Source organism: Manis pentadactyla, chromosome 5, assembly GCF_030020395.1.
Source record: "Manis pentadactyla isolate mManPen7 chromosome 5, mManPen7.hap1, whole genome shotgun sequence".
Taxonomy (NCBI): domain Eukaryota; kingdom Metazoa; phylum Chordata; class Mammalia; order Pholidota; family Manidae; genus Manis; species Manis pentadactyla.
This window is the reverse complement of record NC_080023.1, coordinates 132108508-132133929: the sequence shown is the minus strand read 5'-3', so window position 1 is coordinate 132133929 and position 25422 is coordinate 132108508. Positions and strand designations below refer to the sequence as shown.

The following is a 25422-nucleotide window of genomic DNA, read 5'->3' as shown; positions in this document are numbered from 1 at the left end:
TGATTACCGTTTGAATTTCTTTGCTCACAATTGGTTTGTTTAACTTTTGTGTTTCTTCCTTGGTCAGTCTTAGAAGGTTGTATTTTTCTAGGAAGTTGTCCATTTCTTCTAGGTTTTCCAGCTTCTTAGCATATAGGTTTTCATAGTATTCTCTAATAATTCTTTGTATTTCTGTGGAGTCTGTCGTGGTTTTTCCATTCTCGTTTCTGATTCTGTTGATGTGTGTTGATTCTCTTTTTCTCTTAATAAGTTTGGCTAGAGGCTTATCTATTTTCTTTTTTTTCTCAAAGAACCAGCTCTTGGTTTCATTGATTTTTTTCTATTGTTTTATTCTTCTCAATTTTGTTTATCTCTTCTCTGATCTTTATTATGTCCCTCCTTCTGCTGACTTTAGGCCTTATTTGTTCTTCTTTTTCCTGTTTCAATAATTGTGATGTTAGACTATTCATCTGGGATTGTTCTTCCTTCTTTAAGTGTGCCTGGATCGCTATATACTTTCCTCTTCAGACTGCTTTTGCTGCGTCCCACAGAAGTTGGGGCTTTGTGTTGTTGTTGTCATTTGTTTCCATATATTCCTTGATCTCTATTTAATTTGTTCATTGATCCATTGATTATTTAGGGGCATGTTGTTAAGCCTCCATGTGTTTGTGAGCCTTTTTGTTTTGTTTGTAGAATTTATTTCTAGTTTTATACCTTTGTGGTCTGAAAAGTTGGTTGGTTGAATTTCAATCTTTGGAATTTACTGAGGCTCTTTTTGTGGCCTAGTATGTGGTGTATTCTGGAGAATGTTCCATGTGCACTTGAGAAGAATGTATATCCTGTTGCTTTTGGAGGTAGAGTTCTATAGATGTCTTTTAGGTCCATCTGTTCTAGTGTTTTCTTCAGTACCTCCATGTCCTTACTTATTTTCTGTCCAGTGGATCTCTCCTCGGGTGAGTGGCGTGTTGAAGTCACCTAAAATGAATGCATTGCATTCTATTTCCCGCTTTAGTTTTGTTAGTATTTGTTTCACATATGCTGGTGCTTCTGTGTTGGGTGCATATATATTTAGAATGGTTATATCCTCTTGTTGGACTGAGCCCTTTATCATTATGTAATGTCCTTCTTTATCTCTTGTTACTTTCTTTGTTTTGAAGTCTATTTTGTCTAATACTGGTACTGCAACCCCTGCTTTCTTCTCTCTGTTGTTTGCCTGAAATATCTTTTTCCATCCCTTGACTTTTAGTCTGTGCATGTCTTTGGGTTTGAGGTGAGTTTCTGGTAAGCGGCATATAGATGGGTCTTGCTTTTTTATTCATTCTATTACTCTGTGTCTTTTGATTGGTGCATTCAGTCCATTTACATTTAGGGTGATTATTGAAAGATATGTACTTATTGCCATTGCAGGCTTTAGATTCGTGGTTACTAAAGGTTCAAGGTTAGCCTCTTTAGTATCTTACTGCCTGACTTAGCTCGCTTATTGAGCTGTTATATACACTATCTGGAGATTCTTTTCTTCTCTACCTTCTTATTCCTCCTCCTCCATTCATTATATGTTGGTTGTTTTATTCTGTGCTCTTTCATGTTTCCTTTAACTGCTTTTAGTGTGTAGTTGATTTTATTTTTTGCCTTTAGTTAGTATTTGGTTGGTCTGCTTTCTTTGCTTTGATTTTATTTTCTCTGGTGATATCTGTTTAGTCTTAGTAGTGCTCCCATCTAGAATAGTCCCTCTAGAATACCCTGTAGAGGTGGTTTGTGGGAGGCAAATTCCCTCAGCTTTTGCTTTTCTGGGAATTGTTTAATCCCTCCTTCATATTAAATGATAATCATGCTGGATACAGTATCCTTGGTTCAAGACCGTTCTGTTTCATTGCATTAAATATATCATGCCATTCTCTTCTGGCCTGTAAGGTTTCTGTTGAGAAGTCTGATGATAGCCTGATGGGTTTTCCTTTATAGGTGACCTTTTTCTCTCTAGCTGCCTTTAAAACTCTTTCCTTGTCCTTGATCTTTGCCATTTTAATTATTATGTGTCTTGGTGTTGTCCTCCTTGGGTCCTTTCTGTTGGGAGTTCTGTGTATTTCCGTGTTCTGTTCGATTATTTCCTCCCCCAATTTGGGGAAGTTTTCAGCAATTATTTCTTCAAAGACACTTTCTATCCCCTTTTCTCTCTCTTCTTCTGGTACCCCTATAATACAGATATTGTTCCTTTTGGATTTGTCACCCAGTTCTCTTAATATTGTTTCATTCCTGAAGATCCTTTTATCTCTTTCTGTGTCAGCTTCTATGCGTTCCTGTTCTCTGGTTTCTATTCCATCAATGGCCTCTTGCATCTTATCCATTCTGCTTATAAATCCTTCCAGAGTTTGTTTCACTTCTCTAATCTCCCTCCGGACGTCTGTAATCTCCCTCTGGACTTCATCCCTTAGCTCTTGTATATTTCCCTGCATCTCCATCAGCATGTTTATGATTTTTATTTGGAATTCTTTTTCAGGAAGACTGGTTAGGTCTGTCTCCTTCTCAGGTGTTGTCTCTGTAATCTTTGTCTGCCTCAAATTTTGCCTTTTCATGGTGATAGAGATAGTTTGCAGAGCTGGCATGAGTGACGGCTGGAAGAACTTCCATTCTTGTTGGTTTGTGGTCTTCCTCTCCTGGTAGAACAGCGACCTCTAGTGGCTCATGCTGGGCAGCTGCACGCAGACGGAGCTTCTGATTCTTGCCTGGCCACTATGGAGTTAATCTACGCTGTTGCTGTGGGTGTGGCCTAGCTCGGGCTGCTGCTCTGATATGGTGGAGCTGTGTTGGAGGAGGAACAGCCAGGAAGCTGTTTATCTCCATGAGGGGCCTCTGAGCTGCCCTGCTATCCAGGGATTTAGGGTGCCCAGAGTTCCCTGCTGCTGGACTAAGTGTCCCAGGATGCTTCCGTCTGGTTTTGGGGTCCCTGTCCCTTTAACACTTTCAAAAAGCACTCGCTTTTCTTTGTCCCTGGGGCGCTGGCTGTGGGGACCTGCTCACAGGTCTTACTGTCCTGTTTCCCTAGTATCCAGCACCCCACATACACACTGTGTCTACGCTCCGGTGCGGATGGTTAGGGCTGGGTGTTTAGCAGTCCTGGGCTCCCTCTCCCTCCCCACTCCGACTCCTCTTCTCCCGCCGGGAGCTGGTGGGAGGGGCGCTCGGCTCCCGCGGGGCCGGGGCTTGTATCTTACCCCCTTCGCGAGGCGCTGGGTTCTCGCAGGTGTGGATGTGGTCTGAATGTTGTCCTGTGTCTTCTGGTCTCTCTTTTAGGAAGAGTTGTCTTTGTTGTATTTTCAAAAATATATGTGGTTTTGGGAGGAGATTTCTGCTGCTCTACTCATGCTACCATCTTGGCTCTGCCTCTCAAAAAGGTTTTTAAAGTAAAAATTACTCATTGTTTTGTCCTTCTTTGTGAGTATGTAACGATACACACATATGCAGGTATATGTGTGCATTCCTTCTCTTTGTACACACACACACACTCATTTGCTCGTTAATTGTATTTTTCCCTTAATGGAGCTGCTCATCATCTTTCTAGATCAATTTTATTCTTTTTATGGCTGCATGGTGTTTCATCATGTGGCTCTAATGTAATTTATTTAATTATTCCTTATTTATGGAAATTTATCTTCATTTTTTTCTCCAACAAGTAATACTGTAGTAAATAGACTTGTGCATATGTCTCTAAGTACTCATGCTACTTTTTTTTTCTGAAGTATAGATACGTAGAAATGGAATTTCTGGGTAAGAGTGCATTAAATGCTAGTATTTTTAAATAGATGCTAACAAATTAATTTATACAAAATAATCATGTCAATTTACATTCTAACCAACAGTCTTGTTTTCTTCTACCCTCTTCAGTGCTGGATGCTTTCACTTATTAAAGCTTTTCCTAATCAGTTAAATCCGTTTTGTTGTTTTAATTTGCATTCATCTAAATATCTGGGTTTGAGTGACATTTTCAGTGAATAAAATAGTTGAATTTAAAATAATTTCTGATTTAGAAATTATCTGGATGGATGATTAAACGTGTGTGTGAAAAGTAGACAATTCTATGGGGGAGGGCAGAGAGGAGTAGGTTACAGGTAAGGGAAACACATTTCTCTTTTTTTCTTTCTTTTTTTTTTTAACTTACTAGATCACCAGTTTATTTTAGAGGGATTTAACTCAGGAACAGTTGGATGGAAGAGATGCATAGGGCAAGGTCTGGGAAAGAGGAGTGGAGCCTCCCTACCCTCAGGTGCCACTCTCCCCAGGTCTCCATGTATTCAACAACTAGGAAGCTCTGTCTTAAAGTGTAGGTAGTATACTAACTTTGGGTCCTGGGAATTGTCATTTTCTTGAGGAATTATAAAGCTGAAGTACTTTCAACATAGATATGCAGCAAGACATTATTGTAATAGAAAATTGTATATAAATCTAATATGGAAACTGACATGCACAGAGGTAGCCTATCTAAAAATCAGCTGTTTCTTTCACTTTTTAGTAAGATGATAGTCTTGCTAGTCTATTCACTGATGCCCCACCTGTCATCAGAATGTAGGTTGTTAAGAGAAGGTATAGGAAGTGCCCAACCCAGTACCGGTTCCTGTTGAGCATATGGTAACTGGTGGTTATGATCTGGTCTCCCTCTTCCCTCCTTTCCATCCCACCCTCTCCATCCTTTCTTCCTCTTACCCTTGAAAACAGTTATGGACTATAACCTTCAAGCAGACAAGGCTGACCCAGCCTGAACTGAACCTTCCTGATTCCTTTGGTCTTGCTTATCCAGCCTCTGATGGTGAAACGTCCCATTTGCCCAGCCCACAGAAAATTTGCACGAAGCAAATCACAAGACGAATATAGTCCTGGGGGCGAAGAGGTGCCAGTGGGTACTTCATAATGAGAAAGGGATGTTTATAAAAAGGCAGTTTAGTGTACAGTAGTGAATTCATGGGGAGATTGTCAGGACACTGGATGCTTTTGCTTGCAGAAACTGGAGAAGTGTGATTCATTTTAAGTGTGTCCAAAATGTTCAAATTTATTTTGATACTTACAGGTATAGAATTTCAGGTGTCTGGAAAATGCTCTTATGTGGACTATCTTCCTCTTTAATGATGCAGGAGAAAAGACATTTCAGAACATTAGATGGGCATGACAGTGCATCCTCTTAGGCTGGCTTGTTTCTCTTATTTCCCCCACATTTATTTTTCAACATCCATTTCATCAGTGGTTGCTTGCACTAATAATGGTGAAGATCACAATTCTGAAGACGCTAAACCAGTGAAGAGTTGGGGATGTGATTATCCTTCTGTCTTTACCTAGCAACATATTTAGAACCAGCAAATTAACACTGTAATCCCTAGGCCTGTTTCTCTGATTTAACTATGTGGAAAATTGTGATATACTCTGCCCTCTGTTTACATATTAATTATTGAAGTTATTGTTCTGTATTTTGTATAATATCTGAAAGAAATCATAGCTGCTGTGGACACAGCTTTATAATCTCTAGTGGCTTGATTAATCATTGGTGGTAGATTTGAGATATTCTCAGAAACTACTGGAATGTTTTTTCGTGGCAAAAACCTTACTTTTTCAAATTCTCATGGGGGTGGGGGAGGACTCACTAGAAAAAGATCATTTGCTGTCAGACAGTGTTGTAAAATAACTAACGTGGAATATTTTTTGATGTTGATAACAATGGTCAACCAAAATGGGTCATATTATTGCTATTTAAAATAGATGAAAGAAAATTTAGGACTTTAAAGCATAAGATTGGTGGTTTTTAAATACTAACTTTTTACTTCTTAAAGCAATTATTTTTATTAAGCACTTGATAGCCTCATGCTTTTCAGGAAACCACTTAATCTTGACTTCTGAGATACTTCATACAAATGAACACTCTGATGCTTAGTTATGAAAATTGTAAAGCATTTGAAAAGAAGGGGTAACACAATTGGAGTTTCACCATTGATTTTCTTGAGTCTTACTAAGTGACCCAGCAAATACAGTTTGGTTAACAATCCAACTGGAGCGATAATATGCCAGAATAGACTTTTGGATCAGATCCTGGTGGTATAAAGGGCAGGGGTCTTGAATTGGCTTGGAATGTTCTTTGACATCATTTAGGGTTCAAAATCCTCTATAACTTTTACAATCATGACATTTTTCCAAGGAGTATAAGGTAAATGGTTCCAACACCCATTTTAAAGCTCTAAAATAGAATATATAGAACTGATGGATTTGATTTTCTTAAAGATCACCACTAGAGGTCACAAGAGATCTTGGAAAGAAAAAAGGGGCTTTGTTTTACACATCTGAAAAAAAAGAAAAATCTAGTTGACTGTAGGTTCTCCTACCCCAAGCTGAGATGGTGTTCAGGTAAAAGATTGGTTTAACCAAAATACACTGCATTTTTTAGTGTTACCACTAAATGGGATTCTTTATGAATTTTTTCTTCATTCATTGGTTTCTTGAATCATATGCACACATACACACACACTCTCAGGCTTGAAGAAACACAATATTTATAGCATTTAAAATGATATCAGGTTACTTTTTCAATGGTATATCTTTAAGTGTAGTTAATGAAATGCAAATCCTGTTTGTATGTGGAAAATATCATCAGACAAGAGAGAGGAGGCCATGGCAGTGTTCCGAGTGAACAGGTGGCCTGCTGCTGTTGGTATGGTCCTTAGGAGAAAACTTCCATCTGTGAACCTGCAGTGGTGGTTTCTTTGCTGACAGGGAAATGGTGCACACCTCCCATGCTTGAGGGAAGCTGGCCTGTGGATTTTCCTGTAGGATTTGTTACACGGAAGAGTGTTCAGGATACTGAGGCTTTGAAGCAGTTTTACATCTGCCTGTCACCAAAGACTATGCCTCAATCAGCTGGCACATTTGTGGGGTCTGGGTGTCACCATGCTCTTTAAAAGCCCAGCCAACTGACATAGTAGAAATGAGGGGTGAATTTGTTCTTCTTTCCCCCCACCTTCCAGGAAGTCAGGTCTCTGTCATCCTTCACCTCGCATATTCTGGGTTTAGAGGACACCCATACCCCAAGTGAAGTGTCCTTGAGAGGCTGTTGGTTTTCTTAATCTTTGGATTCCTTTCCACATTCATTTGGCATGTATTTCAGAGTCTGATGGACATATATGTGCCTGAATGATCAATCAGTCTTTGTGGAATGGACGTTTTGTTTCTTCCAAACAAATTAAAATAAAATATTCTATGACTGACTGTAGTAACAAGGACACTGTTGCCTCCTCCAATCCATGTGCTAAATGGAAGATACAAAGGAATGTTACTTTTCACTTGGAGAATGGTGTGAATCCCATCGTACTTTATGCTGATAAGCTGTAACCTTCCGTAGTCATCACCACTGAAATGCTGTGGTTCACCTAGGGGCCTGCATGTGGCTCTACTGGCCCATAGGAATTCCCAGGACGTCATGGCTCTCCTATTTGAGTGGTCGGCAGTACTCATTGCCTCGGGGTGCTTGAATTTAAACATTTTACTGGATGAATTGTTTTCCGTAGCTGGTGTGTTTTGCTTCTGCAGGGCTGGACTTTGTCGTGCCATTTGAGACTCTGCAAGGCTGATGTCATACTTTATCATTAGCAATGGGGTTGATGCAAGATCATATCTATTACCCTAAGGAATGCATTTAGCAGAACAAGTTTCTTTTATCCATTTTGGGGAAGGGCTAAGGGAGAGATTCTTCAGAGCTCTATGATTTGGATGTTTTCTTCTTATTTTCCCAGAAGAATTAGTATTGAGGTATAATTATGGATAACTTTGTTAATGGGTTGCTGAGGGCTCATGATTAGGCTTATGAACCTGGGTCTCACTGAACCTTTATTCCTGGAGTACCTTTATATCCATGGAGTAATGTTTTCTGTTCCTTGTACAGATAAAAGCCTCTGGTACACAGCTGATTCTAGAGTTCCCTATGTGATAGCTGTCTTAGTCCACCTATTGAATCCTTTCCCCATTATTTAAATAATTATCTCTTTTAATAAATATCAGTGTGGACTTTTTTTTTTGGTAAAATGTTAAAAATGGATTTGTTGGTTATTCTCTCCTACAATAGCCTTTTTTCAAAAACTAATATTATCCAGGACTCTTTTTGTGGAGAAAAGCTACTTCTTTTAGCAACTGACAGGTTGTTAGTGAGTTGTTTTTGGAACACAGTGTGGGGATTGTGGGCTCTACTAACCTAGGTCCTAGGGCTCAGATGGAGCCTGCTGGTGGAGGTTTCAAGGTGGTGTAGGACATGGCCAGGCATGTAAAGTCTCCCCAGAGCAAGTGCCTGCCAGAGTCCCTTATTTCACCACATTGTACCCTCCCCACTATCCTTGCCCCTGACCCTTTTGTAGATGAGAAACCAAGGCTTAGTGTTGAAGTGACTAGGCAGGTTTCTCAGTCAGTGGAGTAGGAGGCTAAGTAGAGGGGCTGTGGAGATGCCTGCATGGGTCCCCACATATACTCCCTGGGGCCACATGTCTTTTCTGTGGAAAACTGGCTCATCAATGGCACCCCTCAGCACTTCCAGGGAGAAGAGGGTCATTCTAGGATCATAGCCTTGACCTGTTAGGAACTGTTTGAGTTTGTTCAAGTCTTTTAAGCCAAGGTGAGGCCAGGTAGAGAATAAGGTTCAGAGTATCCTGGCTAGAGTTTGGTCAAGGAGAGAGTCTTCCTCACAAGGAAGTACAAAACTCCCTTTCTGTCCCCAAAGAGCATGTTCCTTGATTGGGAACATGCCCCACATTGACATTAATACCAGAAGTGGATCATAGGTATCCAGTGATTGACTGCATCATTGGATTCCTGGGAAAGGAGGCTGGGAAGATGAGACACTGAAGGATGTGGGAGGAAGGTGAGCCTTGAAGGTTGCTGGAATTGGAAAACATGAGGGGTCAGCTCTGCATAGGAACAGAGGTGGATGGAGGAAAGATGGTCCCCTTGTAGGGACAATGAGTAGATCAACTTGTGTTGTTGGTGGTGATAAGGATAGAAAGATGGAGGCCTTAAAAATGAGGCTAAATGCTCTGTGCTCATCCAAGAAACAATGAGGTTGGTAAAAGTTTTTGAGTAAGGAAGTGAGATAAAGAGTTTTAAGTAATTAGTGATAGTGGATGAAAGGGAAAGTTTATAGCTATAGTGGTCAATGGGCAACTCATGCAATGATTTGAGCTTCTGCAGTGATGACCTCTTCCATTCCATGCACTGATTTTGAATATTTTTTCAATTGCTCTCCTTTTTAAAACTTGTATTGTTGACATACAATCTTATACTGGTTTCAAGTATACAACACAGTGTTTTAGTGGTTACTCATATTATTAAATCCTTACTCCTACTAGTGCAGTTAGTATCTGTCAACTTTGGAAGATGTTACAGAATCATTGGCTATGTTCTTCATGCTGTACTACCATTCCTGTGATCAACTTATATTATGATTGAGAATTTTTATGCACTTTTATCCCCCTTCCTCTCCCCTCAGCCCATCCTCCATGATAACCACCAGTCACTTCTCAGTGTCTATGAGTCTACTGCTATTTTGTTCACTTTGTTTTGTTTTGCTTTTATATTCCACAAGTAAGTGAAGTCACATGGTATTTTTATTTCTCTGCCTGGCTTATTTCACTTAGTATTAATACCCTCTAGGTCAATTTATATTGTTGCAAATGGCAGTATTTCTTTTTTATGGCTGAATAATATTCCATTGTGTATATATAACACATGTTCTTTATCCATTCATCTATTGATGGACACTTAGGTTGCTTCTGTAACTTGCCTATTGTAAATAATGTGATAGTAAACATAGGGGTATATCTATCTTTTCAAATCAGGGATTTTGTTTTCTTAGGGTAAATTCCTAGAAGTAGAATTACAGGGTTGTATGGTACATCTGTTTTTTTAGTTTTTTGAGGAACTTACTGCTTTCCATAGTGGCTGTGCCAATTTACTTTCCCATCAACAGAGTACAAGTGTTTCCTTTTCTCCACATCCTTGCCAGCACTTGTTATTTCTTGTCTTTTGGATAGTGGCCATTCTAACTGGGGTGAGGGGATATCTCATTGTAGTTTTGATTTGCACTTCCCTGATGATTCACATTGTGGAGCATCTTTTCTTCCCCCTGTTGGCCATCTGTATTTCTTCCTTGGAAAAATGTCTATTCAGGTCCTCTACCCATTTTTTAATCAGGTTATTTGGTTTCTTGATCTTGAAGCATATGAGTTCTTTATATATTTTGGATGTTAACCCCATATTGGATAAATTGTTTACAAATATATTCTGCCATACAATAGGTTGCCTTTCTGTTCTGCTGATGGTGTCCTTTGCTATACAGAAGCTTTTTAGCTTCATGTAGTCCTACTTGTTCATATTTTATTTGGTTTCCCCTGCCCAAGGAGCTGTGGCCAGAAAAAATAATATCCATGCTTATGTTCAAGAGATTTTGCCTGTTTTCTTCTAAGAGTTTGATGGTTTCATGTCTTACATTTAGGTCTTTGATCCATTTAGATCTGTTTAGTGTATGGAGTTAGACAGTAATCCAGTTTCATTCTCTTGCATGTAGCTGCCAGTTTTTCCAACACCAGTTGTTGAAGAGGCTGTCTTTTCCACATTCCCCTTTCATATATTAATTGACTATATATGCGTGGGTTTATATCTGGGCCTTCTATTCTGTCACTTTGATCTATGGGTCTGTTCTTGTGCCAGTACCATACTGTTTTGATTACTGTAGCTTTGTTGTATAGCTTGAAATGAGGAAGTGTAATCCCTCCAGCTTTGTTTTTCTTTCTCAGAATTGCTTTGGTATGTGGGGTCTTTTGTGATTCCATATAAATTTTAGGATTATTTACTCTAGTTCATTGAAAAGTTCTATTGTTATTTTGATAGGGAATACATTGAATCTGTCAATTGCTTTGGACAGGATGGCCATTTTGACAATATTAATTCTTTCCTATCTGTGAACATGGGAGATGTTTTCATTTATTGATGTCATCTTTAATTCTCTCATCAGTATCTTATAGTTTTCAGAGTACAGATCCTTCACCTCTTTGGTTAGGTTCATTCCTGGGGTTTTTATTCTTTTTGATGCAATTGTAAATGGAGTTCCTTCCTGATTTCTCATTAGTTTCTTGTTAGCATGTAGGAATGTAGCAGATTTTTGTATATTAATTTTGTATCCTCCATCTTTGCTGAATCCAGTTGTTAGTTCTAATAGTTTTTTTGGTGGAGTTTTTAGGGTTTTCTATATATAATTTTGTGTCATCTGCAAATAGTGACAATTTAATTTATTTCTTACCAATTTGGATGCCTTATATCTCTTTATTTTGTTTGATTGCTAGGACTTCCAGTACTATGTTGATTAAAAGTGGTGAGAGTCGACATCCTTGTCTTGTTCCTGATCTTAGAGGATCAGGTTTTCACCATTGAGTATGATGTTAGCTGTGGGTTTGTGTGTGGCCTTTATTGTGTTAAGGTACAAACCCTCTATACCCATTTTGTTGAGAGTTTTTATCATGAATGGATGTTGAATTTGTGAAATGCTTCCTCAGCATCTATTGAGGGGATCATGTAGTTTTTATTCTTTTTGTTAATGTAGTGTACCATGTTGATTGATTAAGATATTGTACCATCCTTGCATTCCTGGAATAAACCTCACTTGGTTGTGGTGGATGATCCTTTTGATGTATTTTTAAATTAGATTTGCTAATTTTGTTGAGGCTTTTTGCATCTATGTTCATCAGGGATATTGGTCTAAAATTTTCTTTTTTTATTGTGTCTTTGCCTGGTTTTGGTATTAGAGAGATGCTGGCCTCATAGAATAAGTTTGGAAGTATTCCCTCTTTTACTTTTTGGATACTTTAAGAAGATTTGTTATTAACTTTCTTTAAATGTTTGGTAGAATTCAGCTGTGAATCTATGTGGTACTGGACTTTTGTTTGTTGGGAATTTTTTGATTACCAGTTCAAGTTTGTTACTGGTAATGGTCTGGTCAGATTTTCTGTTTCCTCCTGTGTCAATCTTGGAAGGTTGTATTTTTCTTGAAAGTTGTCCATTTCTTCTAGGTTGTCCAAATTATTGACATATAATTTTTCATGGAATTCTCTAATAATTCATCATATTTCTGTGGTATCCATTGTGACTATTCCTTTTTCAGTTCTGATTTTGTTTATTTGTGTACACTCTCTGGTTTTCTTGATAAGTCTGTCTAAGGGTTTATCTATTTTGTGTGTTTTCTCAAAGAACCAGTTCTTGGTTTTGTTGATTTTTCCTATTGTTTTACTTGTCTCTATTTTATTTATTTCTGCCCTGATCTTTATTATCTGCCTTCTTCTACTATCTTTGGGGTTCATTTGTTCTTCTTTTTCTTGTTTCTTTAATAGTGAGCTTAGACTGTTTGTATGGGATTGTTCTTGTTTCTTGAGCTAGGCCTGTATTGCTATGTACTACCCCCTTAGAATCAATTTTATGGCATCGTACAAATTTGGGACTGTTGTGTTTTTGTTTTCATTTGTCCCCATGTATTGCTTGATTTCTGTTTTTACTTGTTCATTGATCCATTGATTATTTTGTTTAGAAGCATGTTGTTTAGCCTCCATGTGTTTGTGGGCTTTTTTGTTTTCTTTGTATAATTTATTCTAGTTTCAAAGCGTTGTGGTCTGATACAGTTTCAATACTTTTAAATTTATTGAGGATCTTTTTTGTGGTCTAGTATGTGATCTATTCTAGGGAATGTTTCATGTACACTTGAGAAAAATGGGTATCATGCTGCTATTGGGTGGAATGTTCTGTAGATATCTGTTAAGTCTACCTGATCTAATGTGTTATTCAGTGCTTGTTTCCTTATTTATTTTCTGGGTGGTTGATTTGTCTAGTGATGTAAGTGGTTTCTTAAAGTCTCATAAAATGAATGAGTTCCAGTCTATTTATCCCTTTAATTCTGCCAGTACCTGCTTCACATATTTAGGTGCTCCTATGTTGGGTGCATAGTTATTTATAATGGTTATATCCTCTTGTTGGACTGATCCTTTTATCATTATGTAATGTTCTTTTTTGTTCTTTGTTCTGAAGTCTATTTTTTCTGATATTACTACTCCTACTCCTGCTTTTTCCTCCTTATTATTTGTGTGAAATATCTTTTCCATCCCTTCACTTTCAGTCTGTGTATGTCTCTGGGTCTGAAATGAGTCTCTTGTAGGCAGCATATAGATGGGTCTTGTTTCTTTATCCATTCTGTCAATCTTTGTCTTTTGTTTGGTGCTTTCAGTCCATTTACACTTAAGGTAAGTATTGATAGGCAAGGTATGTACTTATTACTATTTTATTAATTGTTTTCTGGTTGTTTTAGTAGTTCCTATCTTTTCTCTTGTTATTGATGGTTTTCTATAATGTCATAATTGGATTTCTCTTTTTTAACTTTTTTGTTTATCTGTTACAGGCTTTAGGCTTGTAGTTACCATAGGCTCCTGGATAGCTTCCTAACTATATAACAGTCTATATTAAGTTGATGACTGCTCTATTTCAAACATGGTCTAAAAGTACTTTTTTCTCTCTCCTCCTCCTCCACACATTATTTATTAGATGTCATAATATGCATTTTTTGTTTGTATATCCCTTTACTGATTTTGTGTGTAGTTGGTTTTACTACTTTAGTTAGTTTTATTTGTGTACTTGCTTGGTAAGTAATTGGTCTACTGCATTTACTGTGAGTTTATTTTCACTAGTGAAAAACTATTTAGGCTTAAGAATGTTTCCACCTACAGAAGTCTCCTTAGCATATCCTGTAATGCCACTTTAGTGGTTATAAATTTCTTCAGCCTTCATTTATCTGGGAAATGTTTAATCCCTCCCTCAAATTTGAATGATAAGCATGCTGGGTAGAAGATTCTTGGTTGAAAGTCCTTCTGTTTCAATACATTAAATATTTCATACCACTCCCATCTGACCTGTGAAGTTTTTTAAAATTTACTCGATGCTTATTTTTATATTTAGAAGTTTCCCCGATATATATATTTTTTATTCATTTTGTTATCACTAATCTGCAGTTACATGAAGAACATTGTTTACTAGACTCCCCCCTTCACCAAGTCCCCACCACAAACCCCATTTCAGTCACTGTCCATCGATGTAGTAAGATGCTGTAGAATCACTACTTGTCTTCTCTGTGTTGCACAGCCCTCCCTATGCCCCCCAACATTATACATGCTAATTGTAAGGCCCCCTTTCATTTTCTCCGCCCTTATACCCCCCTTCCCACACATCCTCCCCAGTCTCTTTCCCTTTGGTAACTGTTAGTCCTTTCTTGGGTTCTGTGATTCTGCTGCTGTTTTGTTCCTAAAGTTTTTCTTTGTTCTTATACTCCACATATGAATGAAATCATTTGGTACTTGTCTTTCTCCACCTAGCTTATTTCACTGAGCATAATACCCTCTAGCTCCATCCATGTTGTTGCAAATGGTAGGATTTGTTTTCTTCTATGGCTGAATAATATTCTATTGTGTATATGTAACACATCTTCTTTATCCATTCCTCTACTGATGGACACTGAGGTTGCTTCCATTTCTTGGCTATTGTAAATAGTGCTGTGATAAACATAGGGGTGCATCTGTCTTTTTCAGACTGGGCTTCTGCATTCTTAGGGTAAATTCCTAGAAGTGGAATTCCTGGGTCAAATGGTATTTCTATTTTGAGTTTTTTGAGTAACCTCCATACTGCTTTCCACAATGGTTGAACTAATTTACATTCCCACCAGCAGTGTAGGAGGGTTCCCCTTTCTCCCCAACCTTGCCAACATTTGTTGTTGTTTGTCTTTTGGATGGTGGCGATCCTTACTTGTGTGAGGTGATATCTCATTCTGGTTTTAATTTGCATTTCTCTGATGACTAGCGATGTGGAGTATCTTTTCATGTGTCTGTTGGCCATGTGAATTTCTTCTTTGGAGAACTGTATGTTCAGCTCCTCTGACCAATTTTAAGTGGATTGTTTGCTTTTTGTTTGTTGAGGTGGGTGAGCTCTTTATATATTTTGGATGTCAAGCCTTTATTGGATCTGTCATTTATGAATAATTCTCCCATACTGTAGGGTACTTTTTGTTCTATTGATGGTGTCCTTTGCTGTGCAGAAGCTTTTCAGCTTGATATAGTCCCACTCATTCATTTTGGCTTTTGTTTCCCTTGCCTGGGGAGAAACGTTCATGAAGAAGTTGCTCATGTTTATGTCCAAGAGATTTTTACCTATGTTTTTTTCTAAGAGTTTTATGGTTTCATGACTTACATTCAGGTCTTTGATCCATTTTGAATTTACTTTTGTGTATGGGGTTAGACAGTGATCCAGTTTCATTCTCTTACATGTAGCTGTCCAGTTTTGCCAGCACCATCTGTTGAAGAGAGTGTCATTTCCCCATTGTAGTATGTCCATGGCTCCTTTATTGAATATTAATTGACCATATATGTTTGGGTTAATGTCTGGAGTCTCTAATCTGTTCCACTGGTCTGTGGCTCTGTTCTTGTGCCAGTACCAAATTGTCTTGATTACTGTGGCTTTGTAGTAGAGCTTGAAGTTGGGAAGCCAGATCCCCCCCCACTTTATTCTTCCTTCTCAGTTTTGCTTTGGTTATTTGGAGTCTTTGGTGTTTCTATATGAATTATTGAACTATTTGTTCCAGTTTGTTGAAGAATGTTGTTGGTAATTTGATAGGGATTGCATCAAATCTGTATATTGCTTTGGGCAGGATGGCCATTTTGACGATATTAATTCTTCCTAGCCAAGTGTGTGGGATGAGTTTCCATTTGTTAGTGTCCTCTTTAATTTCTCTTAAGAGTGTCTTATAGTTTTCAGGGTATACATCTTTCACTTCCTTGGTTAGGTTTATTCCTAAGTATTTTATTCTTCTTGATGCAATTGTGAATGGAGTTGTTTTCCTGATTTCTCTTTCTATTAGTTCATTGTTAGTGTATAGGAAAGCCACAGATTTCTGTGTGTTATTTTGTATCCTGAAACTTTGCTGAATTCTGATATTCGTTCCAGTAGTTTTGGAGTGGAGTCTTTAGGGTTTTTTATGTACAATCTCATGTCATCTGCAAATAGTGACAGTTTGACTTCTTCTTTACCAATCTGGATTCCTTGTATTTCTTTGTTTTGTCTAATTGCCATGGCTAGGGCCTCCAGTACTATGTTGAATAACAGTGGGAAGAGTGGGCATCCCTGTCTTGTTCCCAATCTCAGAGGAAAAGCTTTCAGCTTCTCACTGTTCAGTATGTTGTTGGCTGTGGGTTTATCATATATGGCCTTTATTATGTTGAGGTACTTGCCCTCTATACCCATTTTGTTGAGAGTTTTTATCATGAATGGATGTTGAATTTTGTCGAATGCTTTTTCAGCATCTATGGAGATGATGATTTGGTTTTTGTCCTTCATTTTGTTTTTGTGGTTGATGGTGCTAACGGATTTTCAAATGTTGTACCATCATTGCATCCCTGGGATAAATCCCACTTGGTCATGGTGTATGATCCTTTTGATATATTTTTGAATTTGGTTTGCTAATATTTTGTTGAGTATTTTTGCATCTACGTTCATCAGGGATATTGGTCTGTAATTTTCTTTTTTGGTGGGGTCTTTGCCTGGTTTTGGTATTAGGGTGGTGTTGGCTTCATAGAATGAGTTTGGGAGTATTCCCTCCTCTTCTATTTTTCGGAAAACTTGAAGGCAAATGGGATTATGTCTTCTCTGTATGTCTGATAAAATTCTGAGATAAATCCATCTGGCCTGGGAGTTTTGTTCTTGGGTAGTTTTTTTTATTACTGCTTCAATTTCTTTGCTGTTAATTGGTTTGTTTAGATTTTGTGTTTCTTCCTTGGTCAGTCTTGGAAGGTTGTATTTTTCTACAAAGTTGTCCATTTCTTCTAGATTTTCCAGCTTCTTAGCATATAGGTTTTCATAGTATTCTCTAATAATTTTTTGTATTTCTGTGGGGTCCGTCATGATGTTTCCTTTCTCATTTCTGATTCTGTTGATGTGTATTGATTCTCCTTTTCTCTTAAGAAGTCTGGCTAGAGGCTTATCTATTTTGTTTATTTTCTCAAAGAACCAGCTCTTGGTTTCATTGATATTTTTCTATTGTTTTATTCTTCTCAATTTTATTTATTTGTTCTCTGATCTTTATTACGTCCCTCCTTCTGCTGACTTTAGGCCTCGTTTGTTCTTCTTTTTCGAAATTCGATAATTGTGATATTAGGCTATTCATTTGGGTTTGTTCTTCCTTCTTTAAATATGCTTGGATTGCTATATACTTTCCTCTTAAGACTGCTTTCACTGCGTCCCACAGAAGTTGGGGCTTTGTGTTGTTGTTGTTATTTGTTTTCATATATATTGCTTGATCTCTATTTTAATTTGGTCATTGATCCATTGATTATTTAGGGGCATGTTGTTAAGCCTCCATATGTTTGTGAGCCTTTTTACTTCCTTTGTACAATTTATTTCTAGTTTTATACTTTTGTAGTCTGAAAAGTTGGTTGGTAGAATTTCAATCATTTTGAATTTACTGAGGCTCTTTTTGTGGCCTAGTATGTGGTGTATTCTGGAGAATGTTCCATGTGCACTTGAGAAGAATGTGTATCCTGTTGATTTTGTATGTAGAGTTCTAAAGATGTCATTAGGTCCATGTGTTCTAGTGTTGTTGTTCAGTGCCTCTGTGTCCTTAACTCATTTTCTGTCTGGTGGATCTGTCCTTTGGAGTGAATGTTGTGTGGAAGTCTCCTAAAATGAATGCATTGCATTCTGTTTCCTCCTTTAGTTCTGTTACTATTTGTTTCACATATGCTGGTGCTCCTGTGTTGGGTGCATATATATTTATAATGGTTATATCCTCTTGTTGGATTGACCTCTTTATCATTATTTAATGTCCTTCTTTATCTCTTGTTACTTTCTTTTTTTTGAAGTCTATTTTGTCTAATAATAGTACTGCAACACCTGCTTATTTCTCCTTGTTGTTTGCATGAAATGTCTTTTTCCATCCCTTGACTTTTAGTCTGTGCATGTCTTTGGGTTTGAGGTGAGTCTCTTGTAAGTAGCATATAGATGGGTCTTGTTTTTTTATCCATTCAGTGACTCTGTGTCTTTTGATTGGGGCATTCAGTGCATTTACATTTAGGGTGATTATCAATAGCTGTGTACTTATTGCCATTACAGGCTTTAGATTCGTGGTTACCAAAGGTTCAAGGTTAATTTCCTTGCTGTCTTAGAGTCTAACTTAACTTACTTAGTATGCTGTTACAAACACAATCTAAAGGTTCTTTTCTGTTTCTCTTCCTTTTTCTTCCTCCTCCATTCTGTACTTTTTGTCTATCCCTTGATTAACTTTGGGGATAGTTAATTTAATTTTGCATTTCCTTAGTAATTACGTGTTCTACTTTCTTTGCTATGGTTTTATTACCTCTGGTGACATCTGTTCAAGCTTAGGAACACTTCCATCTATAGCAGTCCCTCCAAAATAGACTATAGAGATGATTTGTGGGAGGTAAATTCTCTCAGCTTTTGCTTATCTGGAAATTGTTTAATCCCTCCTTCAAATTTAAATGATTATTTTGCTGGATAAAGTAATCTTGGTTCCAGGCCGTTCTGCTTCATGGCATTAAATAGATCATGCCATTCCCTTCTGGCCTCAGCATCCCTTCTGTATGTTGCTTATAGAAGTCTGATGTTACAGAAGGTATCTGCTGAAAAGTATGATGTTAGCCTGATGGGTTTTCCTTTGTATATGGTCTTATTTCTGTCTGTGGCTGCTTTTAACAGTCTGTCCTTATCCTTAATCTTTTCCATTTTAATTACTATGTGTCTTGGTGTTGTCTTCCTTGGGTCCCTTGTGTTGGTAGATCTGTGGACATCCACAGCCTGAGAGACTATCTCCTTCCCCAGATTGGGGAAGTTTTCAGCAACTACCTCCTCAAAGACACTTTCTATCCCTTTTTCTCTGTCTTCTTCTTCTGGTATCCCTATAATGCGAATATTATTCTGTTTGGATTTGTCACATAGTTCTCTCAATATTCTTTCATTTTTAGAGATCCTTTTTTCTCTCTGTGCCTCAGCTTCTTTGTATTCCTCTTCTCTAGTTTCTATTTCATTTATCATCTCCTCCACCATATCCAACCTGCTTTTAATACCCTCCATCGTGCTCTTCAATGATTGGATCTCCGACCTGAATTCATTCCTGAGGTCTTGGATGTCTTTCCGTACCTCCATTAGCATGTTGATGATTTTTATTTTGAACTCTCTTTCAGGTAGATTCACGAGGTCCATATCATTTAAATCTTTCTCGGGAGTTTTATTAATAATTTTACTCTGGACCAGGTTTCTTTGGTGTTTCATTGTTGTATATGGTGCCCTCTCATGTCCAGAAGCTCTGTTCTGTAGCTGCTCAGCCCCTGAAGCCATGTTTGGGGTCACAGGAGAGCAGTATTGGTGCCTGGTGGGAAGAAAGAGCTGTTCCCCACTTCCCGGCTATTGTGCCTGTCTCCACTGCCTGAACCAGTGGGCAGAGCACACAGATATAAGCTTTTGTACAAGAGCAGCTGGATATGGATCCCTGCTTTCCACAAGCAGCCGAATCCCAGTCTCCCCAGGAACTCTGCCTGTCCCAGCTTTCCAACCCCATAATCAGAAGAGTATGATGAAAGCACCATTAAATGTAGGTTTGTGCTCCCAGCACAGATCTCCAGAGCTAGGTATTCAGCAGTCCCAAGCCTTCTATTCCCTCCCTGCTCAGTTTCTCTTCCTCCCACCGGTGAGCTGGTGTTGGAAGGGCTCAGGTCCCATTGAGCCACAGCTCTGGTACATTACCCCGTTTGGTGAAGTCTGCTCTTTTCTCCAGGTGTATGCACTCTGGCACTGTCCCCTTTCCTGTTGCTCTCTCAGTATTAGTTGCATCAACTATATTTTCTAATTGTATCCAGTTTTAGGAGGAAGCCTCCATGCTGCTATATTTAATCCTCTCCCTGTGAAGACTTTAATGAGAAGTTTGCTGAAAGACTGATGGGGTTTCCCTTATAGTTATCTTTTTTCTCCCTGGCTGCTTTCAATACATTCTCCTTATCTTTAATCTTTATCATTTTAATTATTATATGTCATGGTCTTGCCTTCCTGGGGCTCCTTTTGTTAGGGGCTCTCTGAAGTTCCATGACCTGGGTGTCTTATTTCCTTCTCCAAATTGTGGAAGTTTCCAGGAATTATTTCTTCAAAGAGACTTCTTATCCCTTTGTCTTTCTCTTCTCCTTCTGATACCTCTATTATGCAAATGTTGTTTGTTTGGATCAGTCACACAGTTCTCTTATCATTATTTCATTTCTAGAAATTCTTTTTTCTCTCTGTTCCTCAGTTTTCTTATGTTTCTGTTCTCTAATTTACATCTCATTGATTATCTTCTCTCCTCACAGAAGTCTGTTATTCATTCCCTCCATTGTATATTTCACTTCAGTTACTGTATTCCTCAGCTGTGAATGGCTCTTTTCAATGTTTCTATCTCTTTGATGAAGTCCTCCCTGTGTTTTTCAATACTTTTCTGTAGATCAGTGAGCATTATTTATGACTGTTGCTTGGAAATCTTTATCTATAAGATTAGTGATCTTTGTTTCATTTAGCCTTCTTTCTGGTGTCTTATTCTATAGTTTTGTTTGGAACATATTCCTCTGCCTCCTCATTTTTGTCAGGGTTTCTGTGATTCTTTTGTATTAGGTGGACCTGTTATGCTTCCTAGTCTAGAAAGTAATGATTTTATGAAAAAGGCATCCTCTGATGCCCAGAACTTCATGACTCTTTACTTTCCAGTGCCTGATTATCCTTTTTGGTAGAGCCACAGTTGTTGTTGGTAGACTGGCAGGGTTGCTTTTCTGTCTGTCTGCTGGCAGTGGTCTATCTCAGTCTGCCGCAGATGGCAGTTTGCCTCAGCGAGCTCTTTTTGAGCAGAGCAAGTGTGCATCTGATGGGATCGCTGTGGTTGGAGCTGCACTTCAATTGCTATTCTTGACCCTTCCGACCTAAGTAGTAATAATGTTAATAGCAATAACAAGTCACATATTATCCTAACATTTACTGTCTTTATGACTGATGAGAGAATTGTCACACAGAGAGTTTAAGTGACTTGTCCAAGGTCATAGATGTTAAGTGCAGACCCAGGCACCCAGCTTCCTAGCCCAGGCTGTGACAACTATACTGTGTCATTTATTCTCCAATCTTTTTAAACAGCACCAGGAGCCTTCAGTGCATTTACTCTGGAGCCTCAGTATATCTGGCCACAGATGGCCACCGGTAACTCTTAAACTGGTCACATATACACAAAACAGGCAAGTGGCCAAGGACTACTTTTAAAAATTAGCACAGAGCTGAAATACTTATGGAATGGCTAAGGCATGAGAATACAGTCATATCCATCCTAAAAATAAAGTTGGTGTTTGTTTCTGGCCCGATATTTTAGATTCACCACTAGAGAATTCCTGTGATGCCATGGCATGTGTAATAAGACTGGGTGGTGATGACATCATAGCTAGGTTGACACTATAACAAGCAAATATCCTTGTTGCCTAGATAAAGATCCCTTGCTGTCTCCTTCCAGAGAGTGGTGATGAGGTGTTAAGAAAAGTGTTCAACCTGGGGAGCTTTGTTTAATCCCCATTAGTTATCATCTCTGTGTTTTCTCCTTGGTACCATCATCTGTCAGCTAGCTTCCTCATTAGCTATGAGATTTTATAGAGCAGAGACCTAGTTTTTCATATATGTATTTTGTATCCCAAGAGGCTTATTAGTGATGAAAAGCAAACATCATTCCACAGATGAGCCTGTGTCACCAGAAGTAAAGCTTTCATCCTGGTGGCATGGTGGAGATTTTTATCCAGAGTGCATTGGGTTCAGTTTAAAGCATTTAGACTTGGGGAGTGAAGCTGTGGCAGGATTGGGGGATCAGATCCAGCAGGGTGCTGGAAGAATTGTGGCAGAGCTGGTCACATGATCCACAGTGTTGACCTCTGGCCCTTGAACCAAAGTCTCATCTCAATTTTTCTGTTTGTGCTCATGCTTCCTGCTATCAGTTTTCAAAAGGAATGTCAAAATAAAGGAATATTTTTGAAGGGAATGTTGACTTAGTGCAGGGTATAAGTCAGCTGAACTGACTTCACAATATGGCTCTACAACCATCTCTTTCTGTCATCTCAGGAAAGCATTCCATTATCCCTATGAGCCTTGCTTCTCTGTTTAGAATGTAAGTTAATTTCACAAACATGTTGCTGTATTTTTGCATTCCGTACAGGGTCTGACACATAGTGAGTGCACTGCTAAAGGAATGAATACTGAACATAAGCCTTTCTGTTCAACAGGGTAGAGGATCATGATGATCTCATGCCGATATTTATGCACCATGACACAGTTCTGAAGAAAACTTATGGCGAGTTCTTCTTGGCTGAACTAATAGAAGCCCAAGATGAAGAGAATCATGCTGTCATATGTGAGGTTGGTGATTAATCCACCTGGGGATATGCTTAGTGAGAGAAATGAGATACGTGAGTGAAGTTGCTACTGCTTCTGCCTGGCACCCCTGGAGATGCCATCACCTTCTCTGCTTCCCTGGGCCTGTCCAGGTTGCGTGCCAGGCCCACTTTTTTTTTTGCTTGCATATTTTTCTGTTTTCTTTTTTATTTTGGTATCATTAATCTATAATTACATGAGGAACATTATGTTTACTAGACTCCCCCCTTCAGCAAGTCCCCGCGACATACCCCATTAGTCACTGTCCATCAGCATAGTGAGATGCTGTAAAATCACTACTTCTCTTCTCTGTGTTGCACAGCCCTCCCTGTGCCCCCTACACATTATACATGCTAATCATAAGGCCTCATTTCTTCTCCCCCCTCTTCTCCTTCCCTTCCCACCCATCCTCCAAGGACCCTTTCCCTTTGGTAACTGTAAGTCCTTTCTTGGGTTCTGTGATTCTGCTGCTGCTTTGTTCCTTCAGTTTTTCCTTTGTTCTTATACTCCACAGATGAGTGAAATCATTTGGTACTTGTCTTTCTCTGCCTGGCTTATTTCACTGAGCATAATACCCTCTATCTCCATCTATGTTGTTGCAAATGGTAGGACTTGTTTTCTTCTTATGGCTGAAAAATATTCCATTGTGTATATGTACCACATCTTCTTTATCCATTCATCTACTGATGGACACTGAGGTTGCTTCCATTTCTTGGCTATTGTAAATAGTGCTGCGATAAACATAGGGTTGCATCTGTCTTTTTCAGACTGAGCTGCTGCATTCTTAGGGTAAATTCCTAGAAGCGGGATTCCTGGGTCAAATGGTATTTCTGTTTTGAGTTTTTTGAGGCACCTCCATACTACTTTCCACATTGGTTGAACTAATTTACATTCCCACCAGCAGTGTAGGAGGAGGGTTCCCTTTCCTTCACAACCTTGCCAACATTTGTTGTTGTTTGTCTTTTGGATGGTGGCGATCCTTACTGGTGTGAGGTGATATTTCATTGTGGTTTTAACTTGCATTTCTGTGATGACTAGCAATATGGAGCATCTTTTCATGTGTCTGTTGTTCATGTGAATTTCTTCTTTGGAGAACTGTATGTTCAGCTCCTCTGTCCATTGTTTTATTGGATTGTTTGCTTTTTGTTTGTTGAGGTGCATGACCTCTTTATATATTTTGGATGTCAATCCTTTATTGGATCTGTCATTTATGAATATATTCTCCCATACTGTAGGATGCCTTTTTGTTCTATTGATGGTGTCCTTTGCTGTACAGAAGCTTTTCAACTTGATATAGTCCCACTTGTTCATTTTTGCTTTTGTTTCCCTTGCCTGGGGAGACATGTTCATGAAGAAGTCGTTCATGTTTATGTCCAAGAGATTTTTACCTATGTTTTTTCTAAGAGTTTTGTGGTTTCATGGCTTACATTCAGGTCTTTAATCCATTTTGAATTTACTTTTGTGTATGGGGTTAAACAGTGATCCAGTTTCATTCTCTTACATGTAGCTGTCCAGTTTTGCCAACATCAGCTGTTGAAGAGGCTGTCATTTCCCTGTTGTATGTCCATGGCTCCTTTATCATACATTAATTTACCGTATATGTTTGGGTTAATGTCTGGAGACTCTATTCTGTTCCACTGGTCTGTGGGTCTGTTCTTGTGCCAGTACCAAATTGTTTTGATTACTGTGGCTTTGTACAAGAGTTTGAAGTTGGGGAGCGAGATCCCTACCACTTTATTCTTCCTTCTCAGGATTGCTTTGGCTATTCGGGGTCTTTGGTGGTTCCATGTGAATTTTAGAACTATTTGTTCCAGTTTGTTGAAGAATGCTGTTGTTAATTTGATAGGGATTGCATTAAGTCTGTAGATTGCTTTGGGCAGGATGGTCATATTGGCAATATTAATTCTTCCTAGCCAAGAGCATGGAATGAGTTTCCATTTGTTAGTGTCTTCTTTAATTTCTCTTAAGAATGTCTTGTAGTTTTCAGGGTATAGGTCTTTCACTTCTTTGGTTAGGTTTATTCCTAGGTATTTTATTCTTTTGGATGCTACTGTGAATGGAATTGTTTTCCTGGTTTCTCTTTCTATTAGTTCATTGTTAATGTATAGGAAAGGCTCAGATTTGTGTATGTTAATTTTGTATCCTGCAACTTTGCTGTATTCCGATATCAGTTCTAGTAGTTTTGGAGTGGAGTCTTTAGGGTTTTTTATGTACAATATCATGTCATCTGCAAATAGTGACAGTTTGACTTCTTCTTTACCAATCTGGATTCCTTGTATTTCTTTGTTTTGTCTAATTGCCATGGCTAGGGCCTCCAGTACTATGTTGAATAACAGTGGGAAGAGTGGGCATTCCTGTCTTGTTCCCAATCTCAGAGGAAAAGCTTTCAGCTTCTCACTGTTCAGTATGTTGTTGGCTGTGGGTTTATCATATATGGCCTTTATTATGTTGAGGTACTTGCCCTCTATACCCATTTTGTTGAGAGTTTTTATAATGAATGGATGTTGAATTTTGTTGAATGCTTTTTCAGCATCTATAGAGATGATCATGTGATTTTTTTCCTTCTTTTTGTTTATGTGGTGCATGATGTTGATGGATTTTCTAATGTTGTGCTGTTCTTGCATCCCTGAGATGAATCCCACTTGCTCATGCATGGTGTATTTTTGAATTCAGTTTGCTAATACTTTGTTGAGTATTCATCAGGGATATTGGTCTGTAATTTTCTTTTTTGGTGGGGTCTTTGCCTGGTTTTGGTATTAGGGTGATGCTGTCTTCATAGAAGGAGTCTGGAAGTATTCCCGCCTCTTCTGTTTTTTGGAAAACTTTAAGGAGAATGGGTATTATGTCTTCTCTGTATGTCTGATAAAACTCTGCGGTAAATCCATCTGGCCCGGGAGTTTTGCCCTTGGGTAGTTTTTTGATTACCGA

General features: G+C 38.5%; 1 protein-coding gene across 4 annotated transcripts in view; it reads left to right on the top strand.

Annotated features, from left to right (window-relative positions):
* The window catches only part of CFAP61 (cilia and flagella associated protein 61), a 406566-nt gene that overhangs the window by 32784 nt on the left and 348360 nt on the right, over positions 1-25422 (top strand). For all 4 annotated transcript variants that reach the window (XM_057502682.1, XM_057502680.1, XM_057502681.1 and 1 more), the window contains exon 7: positions 22347-22479. In XM_057502682.1, coding sequence (XP_057358665.1) covers positions 22347-22479 — 133 coding nt within the window. The remainder of the gene's footprint in view (positions 1-22346; positions 22480-25422) is intronic.